The sequence below is a fragment of the Ornithodoros turicata genome, chromosome 10 (genome assembly GCF_037126465.1).
Source record: "Ornithodoros turicata isolate Travis chromosome 10, ASM3712646v1, whole genome shotgun sequence".
Lineage (NCBI taxonomy): Eukaryota > Metazoa > Arthropoda > Arachnida > Ixodida > Argasidae > Ornithodoros > Ornithodoros turicata.
Window position 1 is genome coordinate 6,042,927 of NC_088210.1, and position 19,966 is coordinate 6,062,892.

Here is a 19,966-nt window from a genome sequence, read left to right on the forward strand (position 1 = left end):
AGTTCCTCGGCCGTGTTCTACTTTGTCATCAGTTTGTTTCCCTGCTGCTGTCACATACAGTTGTAGGAGCCGGTGAGCGCGTCAAGCTGCACTTTGCGGCTTTTTTCCTCAGCCGCACCCGTCGCTAAATGGGAAATCAAACAATTGAAATTGAAAATGAAAGTGCACACATAATAAATAAACGACTTTTCTATGTTACCATTGCCGCCGCAGCTGGTGGAGCCCGAGGTGGAGCGGCAATGCTAACCTCTAAAACTCGTTTATTCGACACCTACGCACGTTTCGGTAGAGAAAATTTAACTAATAGATCATGGGTTCTCATCCGATGGGGACTTCCCTCATGGGGGGATCTGGGAATGCCATAACATTCGCCTCCAATCGGCCCTTGCGCGCACCTTATGTAGCGTATCATTCACAGGGCATCTTCCTCCCCAGGAACGACTCATGGTATGTGACGACGGCTCCTCGGTGAGCTCGGTACTGGAAGGGCACTCTAGCAGTAAGCTCGCTTGCCAGAAACCGACTCCTTCATGGGTGTCTCAAAGCGACAACTCATCCATTCTCACAGCAGTCGCTGTCAAGCTACCACCGTACTGGGACCGGTATCCCGCCATATGTTTCCGTCAAGCCGAGGCCCAGTTCCACTTGCAAGGTGTGACCTCACAGTTCACAAAGTTTTATCGTGTCGTATCGGCATTGTCGCCATCAGCTGCGGATCAAATTTACGACTGCACCGCCGACAGCACACCTCTCCCGGGAATTCCCTACAACCGCCTAAAAGCCGCCTTTCTTCAAGGAACTATCTGATCGGACCAATCCCGGTTGCAGCAGCTACTATCAGCTGACGAGCTCCAAGACAGGCGTGTTGAGGAGGTGGTGTCTCTCTACATGAGTCCTGACCGGCGACGATGGAATGTCCCAGCGGGCAGATGGTCGCTAGGACGGTGCCGGTAGAACTGTCGTGCCAGCGCCGTAGCGCGTGGTAGCAGAGGCACCTCTTCATCGTCTTCCATGGGCCGCCACATCACTCCCCCCTCACACGTGGAGCTGCGCTTGCGGTTGAGGTACGCGTCGATACTAAGACGGGAGGAATGACGACGGGACGACGGTACGTGGACGTGGGAAGACTTGGCGTACGGCTTGAGTTCGTGGCAGGGGGCGCGGCAGGATAGCGGGTGTGGAGGTTCGTTGGCGATGTAATGCGCTGTGCGTCGTGCCGCTGCGCCAGTGATTACCTCGCGTCGTGTGAAGTGGTAGCAGGGCGATGGGGGCAGCTTGAGGTATTTCCACGAGCATCTTCCAGAAAGCGTTGCCGAGATGACACATGTGCGAAGTCAGGGCGTAGGACAGCGACGTACCGATACCGGTAGTGGAGCGTGTTGCTCATTGAAGGGTCGCAGGTGATGCAAGGGGGTGCCATCGCGATGTACGCGGAGGCCTGAGAAGATTGCGGGACCACGGCGTACCGTGACCGGTACGGGGCGTTGAAGCCGAAGGGTGCCGGGTCAGAAGAATCGAGCGTAGCCTCCTATTACGAGCCCCGGTGGGGAGTCGTGCTCGGTGACTCACGATAGGCGTGCCCTAGCGCCATCGTCTGCTGTGTTGACCAGCTGAGCGGATGTTGCTGCCCGATAACAGCCGCCGTTGTGAAATTTGGGATTGTAGGAAGCCGAATTACGCCGAACATGGTGGTCGTTGTTCGGGTCACCAAATGTAGAGGGCGATGGTCTTCCTCCACACGAGTTCTGACCGGCGATGATGGAATGTCCCAGCGGGCTGATAGTCGCAGCCTCACACTAGGACGGTGCCGGTAGAACTGTCGTGCCAGCGCCGTAGCGCGTGGTAGCAGAGGCACCTCTTCATCGTCTTCCATGGGCCGCCACATCACTCCCCCCTCACACGTGGAGCTGCGCTTGCGGTTGAGGTACGCGTCGATACTAAGACGGGAGGAATGACGACGGGACGACGGTACGTGGACGTGGGAAGACTTGGCGTACGGCTTGAGTTCGTGGCAGGGGGCGCGGCAGGATAGCGGGTGTGGAGGTTCGTTGGCGATGTAATGCGCTGTGCGTCGTGCCGCTGCGCCAGTGATTACCTCGCGTCGTGTGAAGTGGTAGCAGGCCGATGGGGGCAGCTTGAGGTATTTCCACGAGCATCTTCCAGAAAGCGTTGCCGAGATGACACATGTGCGAAGTCAGGGCGTAGGACAGCGACGTACCGATACCGGTAGTGGAGCGTGTTGCTCATTGAAGGGTCGCAGGTGATGCAAGGGGGTGCCATCGCGATGTACGCGGAGGCCTGAGAAGATTGCGGGACCACGGCGTACCGTGACCGGTACGGGGCGTTGAAGCCGAAGGGTGCCGGGTCAGAAGAATCGAGCGTAGCCTCCTATTACGAGCCCCGGTGGGGAGTCGTGCTCGGTGACTCACGATAGGCGTGCCCTAGCGCCATCGTCTGCTGTGTTGACCAGCTGAGCGGATGTTGCTGCCCGATAATAGCCGCCTTTGTGAAATTTGGGATTGTAGGAAGCCGAATTACGCCGAACATGGTGGTCGTTGTTCGGGTCACCAAATGTAGAGGGCGATGGTCTTCCTCCACACGAGTTCTGACCGGCGATGATGGAATGTCCCAGCGGGCTGATAGTCGCAGCCTCACACTAGGACGGTGCCGGTAGAACTGTCGTGCCAGCGCCGTAGCGCGTGGCAGCAGAAGCACCTTCTTCTTACCTTACCTACCTTACCTTTACCTTGAGATCACAGGACATGTCATCATTCAACTTACGGGTTACCCTTGCAGAATAAGAAAACGGGCCATCGACTTTAGCACGGCCCGCTTCTATTTAAGCTTAATCACATTATAACCTCTGTCTTCCTTTCAGGTACACCATTCCTAAGGAGAACAGAGGGCAGTGTGCCATCATAAACATCACGGTATGTCCATCTTATAGTGTAGTGTAGCAAGTGAAATGCCCGTATTGCAATGACGTCGATGAATATATAGAGGTGGGTAGATAGTAGTGACGATGGGGATTAAAATGACAAACATGTGGCGACATCACATTTCCTCCACTCAGGAATATAATACTGTAGAAACAAAACCCCAATCTAGCCTTTTCAGAGTCGTAAACGCTGTGGTGGTCGTCTTTCACGGCTACCCCTGCATAACGGTTCTTGCGTTTTGCTTGAGGTTCCTACGTCAATGTTGACGTAACAGTCTCAAGTGGACGGTCGATGGCAGATGCTTGACGATCGTTGTGCGCAGGCAACGTTCATAACCGTGCAGAGTCGATCGATGACCAGTCAACTTGATCCTGGTGATGGACATTCAGCGATACATATGGGACTCTTCGTCAGATACGTCATCGAGCAAGAATGAACTGCTTCCGTGGCTTGCAACAACCATCCTTGGTGTGGAGAATAATCTGTCGCCCTTCGTGACGTGTGTTGGTTGTTTTACGCTGACGAAGTCCCCAACTTTGAGACTAATGGCGCGAGCGGCGCGTTTGTTGTCGACATAATTTTTAGTCGCTAACTGCTTCTTGAGCATTTTCTCACGTAGATTTTGCAGAGCCACGACAGGATCTACATGAAAGTCTTGCATTGGTAGACTGACGACGTTGAGTCTCGTTTGAAGACTACGTCCATGTATGAGAAAGGCCTCTTCCCTTATTGAAGGGACTCTTGAAGGAAAGTAGTAACCAAATAGGCTAGAAGGCGCCAAAGCGTGTGTGCGATTACATTCTGTTTTCCTTTCCTGTAGACGACGTCGAACGTGTAATTCAGCAGCCTCATACATCACCGTGTTATCCGTAGTGGGCCCTGACCCGTACCTTGTCCGCCGAATAACTAAGTGGTCGGTGTGAGCCTGCGACCCCAGAGGTAAATACTGTAAACGTATTTTTATTCGCGATGTATTAATTTTCGCGAATTTCGCGACACATAAAAAATTGCGAAAAATTGTACTCGCGAACACAGCTTGACGTTTGTCCCGCGAAAGGAAACAGCCCTATGAAATCGCGAAATTAAAAATTCGCGAATAAGTTCGCAAATGACTGAATGCGCGAATCGCGAAAGTTAATACATCGCGAATAAAAATACGTTTACAGTACGCCAGTGCTTCCCTTTCGCCCACCTCCAGCCATGCTGCTGTTGGAGTACAGCTCCAAGGCAGGCGAATCCGTAGAGACTTTAGTAGGCAGATTGATGAAAGAGCGCAAATGCGGTTCATTCCGTAGCAGTGTCGTCAGCCGGCGATTTGCCTCTCCCCAGTCCGGAGAAACGGTGTATCTCCCTTTTGCAATGGCTCTACGTCAACTTTGCGTAGTAGCCCATCATTCCCTGAAACAAAGCGAGTGACTTCTTATCTTTCCGGGCCAGCACCTTGTACCTCCTGAAGATTTCAAAGATTGGGAGAAAAGTCTGTTCTTGCACTCCAAAGACACATTTCTTACTCAGTTTGAGTCCCGCATCAGAAATCAATTGAATGACACGATCAAGATTTTTCAATTGGTCTTTTTCATTCACTCTGAAAACGATAATGTCAACGAGGTAGCATTTGACACCTGTGCAACGCTTGAAGAGATCAAACATCATTTTTTGAAAAGTCCACGGAGGTGAAGTCTGTTGATCATCAGCATCATCGCATAAGTAAAGACGGGTTTGGATTGGATGGTTCAGTAATGCACCGCGTCCATATATGAGCCACATTGAAGAGCTTTTAATTTGTCATCCAGGTGTTCTACTTCCTCGTTCATGGTAAGTCAATGGTTCTACACAACCGACACAGACAACGCTTTTGATTCCGCATTGCTTCATTATTTAGACGGACGATACTGTTGATCATCAATATCATCGCATAAATGAAGTTTGGTTTGGATTGCGTGGTTCAGTAATGCACCGCGTCCATATATGAACCACATTGAAGAGCGTTATAAATGAAGTTTGGTTTGGATTGCGTGGTTCAGTAATGCACCGCGTCCATATATGAACCACATTGAAGAGCGTTTCTTTTCCCATCCAGGTGTTCTACTTCGTCGTTCATGGTAAATCAATGGTTCTACACACTCGGCACATACCATGCCTTTTAATCTGCATTCCTTCATTATTTAGAGGGACGATACTGTTGATCATCAGCATCATCGCATTAATAAAGATTGGATTGGATGGTTCAGTAATGCACAGCTTTGGTTTCTCATCCAGGTGTTCTACTTCCACGTTCATGGTAAATCAACGGTTCTACACACTCGCCACTGACAACGCTTTTGATTCTGCATTGCTTCATTATTTAGACGGAGGATATGGGATATTAGGAGGATTGATCATCAGCATCATCGCAAAAATAAAGATTAGTTTAGATTGGATGGTTCAGTAATGCACGGACCACAAACCGAAATAGACTCGTTTACAGCGGTACGGCGGTAGGGATGGAATGTTCTGTAGCTCATGACATCCATACGAACGCAAGAGGGCAGGCAGGTCCAATTGCTCGTCCCCAAAAGATCTTCTTTTTTTTCATTTCAGTGACAATATTAAAGTGATACATTTAAGGGTTGAAAGTCCATCCGGATCATAGCCGAAGCTAGTGCGATCCGTCACGCATAAATATATGACAGCAGTATACAGTCAACCACAAAACTGCTACACTAAAAATATGCAAGTCACAAAAGTCCTAAACAGAAGGCATATTTATACAGCTGGTTAATATACGACAGTGCTGCGATAAACATATACAGTCAACCCTCGATTTATGAACACCCTCGGTTCCCCGAAAAATCGTTCATAAATCGAGGGATTCATAAATCGAAAATTCAGTTAACTGAGTACTATCGAGCAAATGGAACAATATTTCCGAGTTGGGATTGTGTTTATAATGCCATGTATTGTGTAATTTTGCTTTTGACCATGCCTTCTGCTGTATCAATCTCACAACTGCTCCTGGGCTCCTGGACTGCCTCTGAGCGGTCGTGTACTCATGCCCCCCTGCTGCCGATGTGCCGCTTGCGTCTTTCTCCCTTTCTGTTTCTGTTTTTTTTCTTTTTACAAGGAATAGCAAGTCGGCTTCTGCCTGGCTGACCTTTCCTTTTTACCTGCCTCTTTTTTTTCCCGCAATAAACATATCCCCCCCCCCCAATCTCACAAAGAACAGACGTTAGCGCATTCACACTCTGTTTATTATGCAATACAAAATTGTTTAATTTTGCTTTGGACCATGCCTTCCGCTGTGTCAATCTTGGAAAGAAGAGATGTCACCACATTCGCACTGGACTGGTCTCGGACTTCCTCCGGGATTTTTAACCGCCTTTTATTAATCTCCGGGTGACTGCGACCACCTTATTCATCAACTGAGGTCAGGAACACTTGGTCGCACCTTGTGCGACCTCGGACAACCCGTTTTGTTGTTCCGATTTCGAGGGGCTAAGAACCGAGGGTGCAATACCTGGAAAACGTTTTGTCCGTTCAGGCATCATTCATAAGACCACGGAATTATCCCTTTGAAGGTTTCTGTTGACCTCGGAACGATCCTTTCATAAATTGAGGGCAAAAACGCTGGGCAACTCCTAGCTGGTACCCAGAAATTCCGTTCATTATTCGAATATCGAGGTTCATAAAACGAGGGAAAAATGAATGGAAAAAGTTTGGTTCCCCGTGCTCGTGTTCATAAAACGAGGGCATTCATAAATCGAAGGTTCATAAATCGAGGGTTGACTGTATCTATGTTATCGATATAGCTTCATCATCAGTACTGTAAAGTGCCTATGTAAAGCAAATTTAAAGTTCCTAGATGAAGTTACAGAGAGTGGTAAGGAGATCAATTTAATTACTTGGTATTGTTAAGTTCGCATCCCATGCTCATTCGATTGATGTTGTACTAAGAGATGATGCCCTAACACGGAGCGGCTAGTGCGAGTTACAGAGAAAAAATGTCGACCCGGAACTAGCCCTTCAGTAATAATACATTTCCTTATCATCAGTACAGTCCTCTCAAAACACAATGTGTTGAATGCCAGAATGCGCAGTGACTCATACAGAGGTAGATATGATTGCTTAGGATGTGCATTGAATATTGTAGGAATTATGCGGTTTTGAAGACGTTCAATGGGTCTTAAGTAAGTTTTATAAGTGTGCCCCCATGATTCGACGAAGTATAAGAGATGACATTGGACTAATCAGCAATATAGAGTTCTTAAAGGGTCTCTGACCAGAAGCTGGAGAGCCTTTTCCGCAGTGGCTACCGATAGAATACACAAAAGCAACGTCACATACGAAAATGCATGCCTCAACACCTCGTAATTTTCGTAAACTCGAATTTTGAACATCGCGGTTCACGCCGACGCTGGCACACCTAGCGTCAAACCAAGAAAACGTACGCATATATAGAAAACTCATCTGGTCATCCCACTGGGATGACGTCAATCGCCCATGCAATCAGCGCGCAGAATGCCGTCACGTGATCGAGCACTACAACAACAACTTTCAGCAAGAAACGACATTTTTACGCCGATATACTGTTGTCAAATGTCTGGAAATAAAAAGTATGTATATACTTCGAAATCTACGACCTGTTTTATAACTGCGATAATCCAATTAGCGACTTCCGTGGAAAGAGGGGCTACGAGCTACGACGACTTTCGGGATCCAGCGCGCTATTTCACAGCGTTAGCGTAGTGCGTGTATTTCCAAGTTTTCTTTATTTATATCTGAAGATGGCCCAAAAGCCAGGGGAACATGTTTCTTTAATAGTATGGAGTAACACAGTACAGAAGCATGGAGTTATTTATATCTTTTGGAACAACGACCAATTTATCGAGGTACACAGACTTCATTTGACATGCCTCGGTTGTGTCGTCAAAGCGAGATTTCTTGGCGGGCATTCAGCTCCGTACGATGCTGCGCGTTCAACCGCAGCGGCAGGTATGGTTGGCAGCGGATTTTGCCAATCGTATTTGAAGAATGCAGACTATGAGACGGACCCCTCAGTTTGAGTACAAAGAACCTCCGCCTACAGCAGTCCGCAGTGCTTTCCTTGAATCTATCTTTCAAGACTGTTGCATCTGGACGTGACGAGGTTAGTGTCTTCTGTATAATTTATCAGTGATTACTCTCCTTGTGAGAATTACGTTGTGGCATGCAGATGTTTGGAGACCATTTACGCAACAAAGAAAAATACGGATTAAAAAAATTGAAGTTTACGCACTAAATCAAAAGATTCCGATCAATCAATCAATTCCGAGTGTTGTTGAATGCAGCCATGCCAATGCAGTAAGCAACATCCACAGTACGTAAAATGAAGCTGTGTATTCCTCATGTAGGTGTAACATTAAATTGTCACGGCAGTGTGCACCAATGCAGTTCACGACTTCCTTGGACAAGATATGGAACCAAATGTTGGAAATACAAGGCAGGGATCAGGTACAAGTTTTCTTCTATTTGTTTTCCTTATAATATGCAGCATACTGCACATAGTAAAGGAGAGCTCTGGATTCTAAACTAACGCAGTTGAAATCCTTAGTTTACCCCAAGCTGTACTATTGTTGTCTAATCTGGGGAAACACCACAGAGGGCAACTACGATAAAATTGCAGTGCACAAAAAAAGGAAGAAAGCCTGGTGTACGACAACCATGTCTACAGGTGCAATGTGCTGGAACCTCGTTGCAAAGAGACCCATCAGGGGTGCCACTACAATCCATCCATCCAGCCCCTCACTCCTTCAAGACATGCAAAATACAGTAGACAAAGTGTTCACTTGGAAATCAGACATTTACACATAATTGCCTTGCAAATTCAGGATCTTTTAGCGCCATCCCAAACACTTGCCATTACGGTATGAAATCCATCAATGTACCACCTTACAAGGTTCCACTGCTACGGACCAGCTACAGAAATCAGCAGAAACCGTTCCTCTTCCGAACAAACTTTTTCAGCTGATTGGAGATGACCTTCCTGTGTCCAGTTTCAAAACAGAGTTACACAAACTTGTTGAAGTGTTATTATAGACAGGCCACTCTGTTATGTATTTGTGTGTGTGTGTGTGTGTGTGTGTGTGAAAATGTGCACAGCTCGGTGCAATTGTGTATTTTATTTATGTGGTTGTGATTTGCTGTATGCTCGTAGTGGTAATATCTCAGTTATCGCATTTATATGGCTTTTTTCTAACAATGTTAGGGTGATGACTTCATGGAAGTGGAAGGAACAGGAGAGGAAGACATCTGGCAATGGTCATGACAGTTGTCCGTCAGGTACGGGACCAATTTCTTTTATAAATGTGGTATATAGCGTGAAGTTGTTACTAACAAAAAGTTTTTTGTTCCCTTTAAAGGAATCTACAGGTGGTGAGCACGCGTAAGGAATTGACGTATCTCAATACAACTTAGACCTGCCTGTTGCACATGAGATGTGTGACTCTATTTACACACACAAGCTTCTGCAGGTTCGATGCATGCTCAATGAGCGGAAGTCATTCCCATATCATCGTCATCATGTATTTCTCTCTCTCTCTCGATGCATGTATATTTTGAAACATGAAAGACAGAGTGCTAAAAATATATCTGAGGTGGAAAATTGAGCGGTTCATTGCAATAATTCTATCGATTTATTTTCAGCATTTTGGGAAAAATATAGTGATGGCAAGATTACCTGTGTTGTACTGCCAGACCATCTGCTATTGGAGTTCATGTCCCAGTTATTATATATAATAGCTGTTTGAGGCTATTACATATTTATTATGAAAGTTTTGTGCCTGTGAGTTCCTGTAAATGTGCTCTGCGGTCATCATACCGGAAAAGAGCTATGCCTGTATAATAACAGTGACTAATGTTCTCCTGCCCATAAACCTATTCCTAGGGTACATCCGCACCCTTGGAAGTCACTGGAGAGGCGTGTTAGCTTAGCTCAATTGGTAAGGGCCCTGGATCGATAATACAGAAGATGTGGGTTTGAAGTCCTACTACTGGCTAACCTTTCCAGTGACTGCCTTCTTTCATCATTCATTTCTTAGGCACTTGATGCTTTGTATGTATTTGTCTTTTCTATGTGTTCCAGTCTCAGAACACCAACTGCCATGTTCAAAAGAACTGGAATATGCCTCTGCAATCTGGAACCCATCCCAACATCTCTTAATCGACAAAGTAGAATTTGTACAGAACCGCACGGTTTGTTGCTCGTGATTATCATCCTTTTTCCAGCGTATCAGCCATTAAAACCAAACTCTTTCTTACTCCTTTGATTACCAGATGAAAGGTATCAGGCCTGGCATTCTTTCATAAGTTATATTACGGTCACACTCCTCCCCACCCACTTACTGTCAATCCCCTCACAAGTTACTTCCAAGACTTGATGACCCGCACAAAGTACTTGCTCCACCTACCAAACGAAAAAATTCCCCTACTCTCCGCACCAGCTGATGGTATCAAATTGGAATGATCTTAGAGAGAAACTGATGTTCTGAGGCTGGAACAACATAGAAGGGACAGATACAAACAAAGCCTCAAATTGCCTAAGAAATCAACGATGAAAGATGAAAGTCACTGAAAAGGAATGATCTTCCTGCCCACATAGCATCAGAACAAAATGTATCGTCATTTATTTCCAAGTGCTATGATAGTTTTTAGATCGAATGAATTTCTTTGTGGTGAGTGAACGGATTTTGTGTACATCATTTTGGTATTTGTCTTTTTTGGATAAAAAACCTCCCCCTTTATGTAAATCCCTTAAGAAGGGTCTTTAAGTAGACAAATGAAATGAAGAACTTCGTGATACTTTCATAGTTGGAGCATTTTTAATGCATGTTTTGAAACAGTGGCTGCTAAAAATGTGTCAGACACCGTTACACAGGCTGCCATCTGTATCAAGTGAATCATGATTTTTCCCAGAAGTCCCATAATGTATGACGCTGCATCACATATGCTATTTTGGAGCAATCTCTGCAGACATATTATGAAGATATTATCTGAGTGCCGCAATAAACTATATGAACCACATTTCATGTTACATCATCTTTGACTACAACATGCCTATTTGAGTATTTGAGCAGCCCAAGATACAAAGCTTGGTTCGTCAAGGTCTACATCCTACACGAACTGGGTGTGCACTTTGCACACAAAAGAAAGATTGAGAATGAAAAGATGGCTAGGAAGCAATCGAACTTGGGTTTTACATCATGCATGGAAGATTTGAGGTTCTCGATAGTCAACTTGTGTAGTGAGCGCTTCTGGAGGACTGAGAGCAGGAACCGGAGGTCACACACAGGGTAACCTGCATAACAGTCTGATTTACTTCCACATAACGGTCATTAAAATACTTGAGGTGCTTACACAATACTATTTGGGTGCTATGAGACAGTAAGAGTTCGAACAACACTTATGACATATTGACTGAATGGGTGGACAAAAAGATGCGTCAGAACAGGATTGGATTTGTGTCTGTGGTGTAACTGAGAGCCCAATGTAATTCTTACCAGGCGGAGCAGGCTGATGAGATGGTGCTTTGTGTCAGGGGTCAGAACAATGGTTTATCCAGAATCCCAAGCATGGAGGGGTGTTGAAAAAAAGTTGGGGGGAGGGGGGTCATTATTATAGTTACATCATTACCGACATATGTCTACAGATGAAATTGCAAGGGCACCCCCTGAAGGGGGTACTTCCACCTAGTATCTTGGGTATTTAAAGCATGTAGTAGTTAGTATGGGAAAGGCTTTGCGTATCCTGTTCATCACGCAGACTGGTATAACGATTCGCTTGTTTTTTCCAAGTTTGTGCAACACCCATCTCACGAACTGTTGGTATGTAGTGTATTTCCTGTATGAGACACGCAAGCTTTGAACAAAGCTAAAGCTTATGTTATGTGTGTGCTTGTTGTACAGTACCATGTGAAATCCGTCTAGTAAATCTCTCCCACACACAAGCTAAAGCTAGTAGGACGCCGAGTATTAATTCAGCTGCACTCTTTCTGAATAAGTGACGAACAATAACGAAAAGTTCAGAATAACTATTATGTATTGAAACCAACCAGCATGATTGTGCATGAGACACGCTTCTTACTTGTGAATATGAGCGCTAGGTTCGTGCTGCCCTCGAAGTTCTAAATATGCTACTTTAAGAGCAGCTCCTTGCAACATAAGCACTCGACTTCTTTCGGCATTATTATGCATGAACCACTCCGGCCCCTTTACACGGCGCCATCAAACATGAAATTTACACAAACTGTTCATGTGCTTCATCGTGATGGATGCTGAAAGCTCATCTAACAGTCTGTCGTTGGAACTTTCTCTTCATGCTGAAGTCGATTCGCGGCTCAACATTTCAAAAGCAAGGCCTCCAAAGTCTGTTGCACGTAGCAGGTGCCTCTCAGCTGCTGAAAGGCAGCTGAAAAGCTGACTTGTCGACTCCGCTGTGCTTCCGCGTCCATATTGAAAAAGCGCCCAGCAATACGGAAGTTGCGGAAACCACCCGAACTTCTGCTGTAGACTTTCCACCAATAAACGTGGCGGGCGTTTGACGTCATACACATGGGAAAACCACTGCATAACATCTAGAGTTTTGCGCTGATCGCATGAGTTGAGGGCAGAAATCTAAACCGCTTTTCGGCTCCTTGTTTGGAATAGTTGGCGGCTCCGCAGAGACGAAACGTTTCAGTTGTAACTTGGAGGCACCATGTAGGTTCGTTATCCATACAAACAAAGACATTGACCAGGTTCTGGTCAGAGACCCAGGAGCTCTGAAAGCCATCTCAAAAATTTTCCGTTCCGAACGCGATGTGGAAGCAGGTAACTTAACTTGATGATTAAGACGAAAATTTTCTCTGTGCGCGATGTTTTTCGTATAAAAAAAGACACTTGAACATCGCCGCGCGTGTTCCCACTCGACTCGCTCCTCCGGGTCAAACGAGGAGGAGAAAGAAAAAACCGTCATTGGTGACGTAATAAAAGTTGAAAGCGGCGACCGCGCTTCTAGCCAGGTCAGTACTGACTGGTTTTCTTTTCTTTCTTTCCGTTTTCTTTCACCCTGCTTTCTCTCTGTCAAGGGATGAATAAAGGAGGACCTCGATAGTCATGGTCGTGAAACCCCCGTTCTCGAAATTCATGTTCGGGAAACAAGGAAAAGGGGATATGCTGCTTTGTAAGATGTTATGCCGCGATTAAGAACATAACATCACTATTTAACCACTCAAATTCAGGAATTTTCTATATGTGTTCAAGTCGCCTTAGCGAACGAAAGACACATTTAGAAGCCATTTGGCTTAGCAGGGCGGCATGTTGGTTGGTTAGTTGTGTGCTTGCAATATTATGGGTGGGTTAGTCACAGTTTGCCGTTGGCAGTTTTCCGCGCGCAACATGTGCATTTTATAGTCAGCTAAAATTTACGCTAGTCACGTGTTGTTTCAGTGCACGCTGATATGTCGTCGGACGCAAACTTAACCGGCGTTGTCGGTCACTATATGATGGATAAAACTGATGCACTATATGGTGAAAAAACAAATGGCGCCGAGCACGGATGAACTCAAACTTGCGTGTCTGCGTCGTCCACATTTGTAGTCTGCATCGGCCAATTCTCGTTTAGCTCGATGGTTGGTAAGTTGACCATGTGGTGGTCTTATGACACTGCTTGGCTATGTTGGTGTGTAACTCAGGCAATGAATGTTCAACTCCTGATGCCACGATATGCCGGCGACGGCATATTGCGATAGATTTCATTGGATTGTATCTGACAACGTATGGGCAAGAACACTGCTCCAGCTGAATAAGGAATTAACTGAATGGCTAACAAAGTTGCTAGTCAAAGTGACGGGCACTAGTGATCATAGCGAATTAGTGATATAGCGTATATTGATATAATGACATAGCGGACGGAATTAGTGGTCATAGCCATGCAGCGATCATTTCGAGGCGTGAAGTGAAGCAGCGCTTAGTGCCGCACTGTGTTTATACGTATTGCCACCAACAACACAACAAGAAACAGTCACCACGATAACGAACAGCATACAAAACACAGACACGGACAGAACAGCGTTCAACTGGCACCTGAAGTTTATTTTCATAATCCACCTACTCCGGAAGGTCGCTTTAGGGAAAGCAAGGTCAAGCGGGGAGAGGTTGACCGATTTTCGGTTGACTTCGCTTGGGGGAGTTCAATGAGGAGGCCTCTACAATCTCACGGTCTAACCTTGAACAGTGTCCGTAGACCAGTCTTCGTTTACTGTATCTAACCAAAGAAAAGCAAAAGAAACTTCGTCCACCGTTGCAGCGGGGTTCCGAGTGAAAAATAGCAGACGACGTTCTTCGAAACCAATCAGGGGCTCCACCTTTCTGACGTCAAAATGACGCAAGCGGCTCGACGGCTCGTTCCGGGTATTGCCACCGTTGCGCACGGTCGCGATTTTCAAAATCGAATTCTGCGATATTTATGCACCTGTTGATAGTATTACTTCGCATGGTGCATTTTAATATGCTTATTAACCACTTGGCTCAAAAAAATGCTAGTGATTAAAGTGCTTTCCTAGCTCCTTTAAGATAGCCAGAGTGAAGATTTTGCTCACCCTGTGCAAAGCGCCACAGGCTTGAGATAGCTTCGAACATACTTGTGAAATATGCGACTTCCAGTTAAGATGGAAATCTAACACAACACCCAGGTACTGACTACTATTAAGAGGGGATACCAGCCGCGGCGTTTCGCCGACTCTTGGCACGAGATGGCGCCGGGGCCTAGACAGCCACCAGATGGCGCTATAGGCGCCGGGTGCCGTAACCAGTACCGTTGTTCAGGAAATGCGCAATACGCCGCTGGGGCATGTAGTTCCAACAACACGCGTGACCTTGTTGCATTTGTTCGGATCGACAAGAATGTACGGCTAATCTCCTAAGAAAAGAGGGGTTCTTGAATGGAATGCAGCTTTGTGGGACAAATGTGTCTGCGGTTTCTTCCTTGGTTCGCACTCTGTTCGACTTGTGTATCGTCTTGCAGCTTTTGACTTACAGCGTGCTCCTCACTAAAATCTCCCGACTGGATGACTCGAAAACGGTTCATGCTGGTGAAATAATTTCTTTTGGGTTGGTATTAGTGATGCGCCGGCTACAAGATATGCAGCGTAACGTTTATTTGCATACTCTCACCAATTGAATAAAAATTATCTTATGAATTTCGCATGCGATGGTCTCCGAGCGTGTACCCCATGAAAGGGCACCTTCATAGGTTTCCATTTCTTTCCCCTAAGTGATCGAAAGCAGGTTATTAAAGCGAAGTTCGGTGAAATAACATATTTGCTGTATTAATTCACGAGAAGTCTATCCTACATAAATTGTACAGCAGATGTTGGGATAACAGTTCTCGTATCTTGGGTTCCTCATTTTTCGGCCTTTCGATAATTCGGTTTTCTGACTTTTCGGCCTTTTGATGGTTCGGTTTTCTGAATTTTCGGCCTTCTGATAATTCTGCCTTTTGACTTTCGGCCTTATGATTGCCACCCCTTCTGGAGAGTGCCTTATTAATTTCGATAACTTAGCAGCAGCAAAAACAAAAGGTGCGTCGATAGAAAATCATCTGCAGTGTTTTCAGGTTCCGGGACATTTGATCGAACGCCGTTTGGTCGAAGCGGTGGCAAACCAATGTGCCGGAGGAAAGCCTTTAATCAAAATTTTCCCGTAGAGTCATTTTCTTATAGAGTCATGTGACACGTTGTCTGACGTGACATTTGTCACAAATTTGTAAATTTGTCACAAAACCACCTTCTGTTGCCGTTCTACCTTGATCTTAAACTTGATGCTTTAACCTTCATCGAAACTTTCATCTTGAGCCATACACATACGCTTCTAATTTGTATAAATACTCGTGAAACGTTCGCATACAACTTTCCGCCGAGAGATAACAAGAAATCATTCGATAAAAATGGACATGGTTCTCTGTTATGAGGCAGTGCCATATGTCACACATTTATCGGTATTTATTGAACAAGCATTCCTGACAACGTTCACGTCGCTACAATGCCCCTCTTCCACCTTTGGTTCCTGACAACGCACGGATTATTGGAATCTTTACGGGAATCTCTAAATAACCTTTTATGCGTTCAGTTTTTCATCTGCTTTATTTCGTCTTTTCCGCTACCAAAAGCGAAATTGATAATATAACATGTGTGCTCCCTTTCGTTTCCTTGGTGGATGGAGACGTCCCCGACAAAAAGGCTGCTACCCGTTTTCACTTGGCAAGCCTACCGAGGGCGGGTATTATCGACCTTGGCCATCAGTTAATCCGCTTTGAAGGCACCAAGTGGGCCTCCTATAGAGCTGTTGCGCTAAAGTTTGAGGAGGGTGACTGGAGCGCCACTCTGACCCCTACCGTCGGAATGCTACAACACGCGGCCGCTCACGCCTTGTATGCATAACTGATAGCAACGGGTAGGACGCATCAAAGAGTACGCCGTTTTTCTTTTTTTTTTCCGAAATCGAGCTCTACTCTACTTGAATCGAACTCTATCAAAAATTGCAAACTACTGTTGTGTCGTACGGTGCCATAGCAGCAAGAAGGTGGCTCTTGCCCGCCCAAGAAATGTCCCCGGAAAAGATGTCCCCCAGTGCCAGCGCTATTCCGGCTGCTGGCGATATGCACGCGGCGGTATTTTTGTTCTACTCAAAGGCAAGCTAGTTCCTGAAATATGAAGCCCTGAAATAATTAGTCCTCACTGCTGCCGTCGTTTACCATTTTCAGTCATAGACTTGCATTGCGGCTGTGTAATATCCAAGTATAATTATTGCAGTAGACAAACATCGGCATCTGTTCTAATGAAATAGAACACAAAAACTTTGACGATATATACATTTCGTTTTCTTGTATTTGCTTTACATTTTTCTGCTTTTTATACTAAAAGTCGACTGTGCAGCCGATGCCTCGGATAATTGTCGCTGTGTGACAGTAACATCCCGAGTCTAGGGAACGAAAACAGACACACACAGACAGAGTTTGGACACATCTGTATATGTCTGTTTTCGTGGTCCCTAGTCTCCGGGTCTTACAGTCATGAATTATATTCATCAGCTCACTTGTTTTAAGCAATTATTTCATTGGGTCTCCGTCACCAGAAACCCCATACATATAACTTTTTGTTAAATATGCGTACGGAACCAAAGCTTGTGCACATATACACGAGGCTATATTGTATATGTATATATATATAATAGCTGATTCCAAATTTAAATAGTCGAGAAGTTTGCTCAAGCTGCATGGCTGTGCCCGAAAACGCTTCGAAATCATTAGTACTGCGTTGCCCAATGGCTGTTTATTCTGTGTTATGGTAGAGTCGTGAGCATTCCGCACGCGGAGAACATAACCAGAGGTCCCAGGAAAGAGCAACTATTTGGGTGTTGAACCATAAAACAGTTTGTGTTTCATTTAGATGTCGTGTTATTATTGTTCAACTATCTTCAATTAATAACGGCTAACGTTTTGTTAAGTCCCCATTGAATTCGATAAGCGCCCTGCGAATTAATCTTTGCCTTGTTCTTGTTAAGCCTGATTTTTCTCAAGATGAAATTTATACTTTGGCACCCCCAATGCACCAGAGAAGCACACTAAACACTCTAACAAACAGTGTCATTCGCGACATACACGCGTTCTGCATATGTACATCGTGCTGCACATTGTACGCGTGTTTCAGCAACTTTCTTTTAAAGAATTTGTCGATCCTTTTGACTTTTTCTATCCGTAAAGCAGATGATAAACGATAATGCCACACCAACTTAGCCAGGCTAGGGAGCGGCCGTGTGTTGAAAAGGTCGCCACGAGCGGCGCTAACACACAAGGTTTGCAGCGCCACCTGGCCCAGCGCAACAGGTCTATAATGGGCTACTGGTCCCTTCTGACTCACATCACGAGAAGGAAGGATATGGGTTTGGAATACGGGAGCTTCCTCACGCGGAGTGGTACTTCTCCCTTCTAATCCGCGGCATGGCGCTACTATGCAGGGGGAAGACAGGACCATCTCCCACGGTTCTCGGTACATCTGCATTTTGCCCTTAATCTCGATAACGGGTGAGCGGATTTCAATGAGTATGGTATCAAAATACTCTGGAAAGAATTCTGCATCCGAGTTTCAATACGGATTTTTCGTTTTTCTTCTTACTTTTTAACAAGAGCGCTTCAAAGTTGCATTCAATTTTTCCCGTGCTTTCGCAACGCCTAGAAAAATGTCAAGAGCGAAAATAAAAAATCGGTTCTGAAGCTCAAATGCACCATTGGACAAGCTATCGTACAAAACAAACCGGGTGAAAATCCGTCGAATATTAGCCGAGATTAAGGATGAAACGTGTTCCATAGAAAATACATGGGGCCTTTGGAGCTGGTATCCCCTCTTAAGCTTCGTCTGTGTTGTCTCTTTCTGTCCCCTGCACCGGGGTTTTATCGCTTTTAGATCCCCTCTTAAGACGTTCGATGGGTAAGCCCTCCTAGTTTGCGGGTTGTTGCGCAACGCGCCGATCGACTGCTGATATTGTTACATTAGAAAAGGCATGGTAGGTCTTGGCCTTGGCATCTGGTGGCTTTATGGTATCAAGTTTCTTGGCGCTGCACGGCTGCTCATAGAGCTGGCATATTTCCGTCTGCTGCTACGTATGTGGAAGGTGGCGGTTGTGTGGAGAGAGGCGGGAGGGGTGATGAAACTGCTCGTCGGTGTTCGGTAGTCGGTTACGCTGCATCTGGGAATGACCGGGATCCCATGATGAGAAGGAGGCATGTGCCAATAGAGGGTGCAGGGCAGTATCGTGACTTCGCCTCTGTTTTTTTTTTTTTTTCGTTCGTTGAGATTTCGTTTTTCTTTTTCTTTTCCCAGTCGAGAGGTTTCGACGTGCTGCTGTTTCAACTGGGACTTTTCAACTGGGCTGTTTGAACTGGGGGTGCATTGCAAATATCTAGCAGTGAAACGGCGGATTTTCAGGCAAATGGATCTTTGTTTTCTCTCTCTCTCTCTCTCGATATAGTGTCGTATCTCTACGATAGAAGCACGTTTGGTCATGCTTCAGGGCCGATTAGTGGATTCTATAGCGCGTATAAATGAATGTTTCGTACGTTACGGCATATACGGAAAATACTCGCACAGCGCGTATTTTCGGATATTGGCATCTGCTCCAATTGCCTTTGTGTGTGTGTGCGCGCGCGTGTGTGTGTGGATGTGTGTGCGTGCGTGTGGATGTCTTGCTGTATTTCTAGATGCATTAGTGTAAGCAGCATGGCGTCTGGGTCTGGTGGGCCGTACTCGGGCTTCTTCGCTTTCTGTATACATGCAGTTAGGTAAATTATCGCGTTCGCATTTCAATCTGCACTAACGGCCTCAGTTGCTCTGTTGGTAACGTGTTGACTTGCTGAGCTCATGATCGCGGGTTCAATCCTGGGAAAGAGAATGGTAGCAATGTGGGAGCGATAAACATTGCTTCCAGCACCGGTGTGTTAAAGATTGACTAGAGTAGCTTGATGGGCTTGTTGGTACATGACTCGGAGAACAAGGAGCAGTCTAAACAAGGACAACGACACAAGAAGACACACAAACAGAGGCTCCCAAATGATGATTTTGTCTTCTTGTGTCGTTGTCCTTGTTTAGACTGCTCCTTGTTCTCCGAGTCATGTACCAACAAGCCCATCAAGCTACTCTAGTCAATATTATTTCTAGTTACTTGGGCATCGTTAATTTACCTTCAGGAGCCTCTGTTTGTGTGTCTTCTTGTGTCGTTGTCCTTGTTTAGACTGCTCCTTGTTCTCCGAGTGTTAAAGATTGCTTTTGCACGTCTAAAGTACCCCGAGTGGTCGAAATTATCAGTAGCCCTACCATGCTGCACGTGCAGCCAGAGGCGGAGAGTTTTCATTTTCCCAGGGGGGGGGGGGGGGGGGCAAGGGCGCACCGCGAAATAAGTACTCTGGCGGGGTGGGGGATATGTTTATTAAGAAAAAAAAGAAAGGTAAGCCAGATGGATGTCGGCGTGTTATTAAAAAAAAGT

General features: G+C 45.7%; 1 protein-coding gene and 1 long non-coding RNA gene across 2 annotated transcripts in view; both read left to right on the forward strand.

Annotated features, from left to right (window-relative positions):
• Window positions 1–19,966, forward strand: part of LOC135370351 (caspase-3-like) — a 120,295-nt gene that overhangs the window by 15,124 nt on the left and 85,205 nt on the right. Inside the window, exon 2 of the mRNA XM_064604084.1 lies at window positions 2,879–2,930. Within this exon, the coding sequence (XP_064460154.1) occupies window positions 2,879–2,930 (52 nt within the window). The remainder of the gene's footprint in view (window positions 1–2,878; window positions 2,931–19,966) is intronic.
• LOC135369694 (uncharacterized) lies at window positions 7,686–9,251 on the forward strand. The gene is made up of 3 exons (XR_010415115.1): window positions 7,686–8,064; window positions 8,309–8,408; window positions 9,163–9,251. It is a non-coding gene; the product is annotated as an uncharacterized LOC135369694 (long non-coding RNA).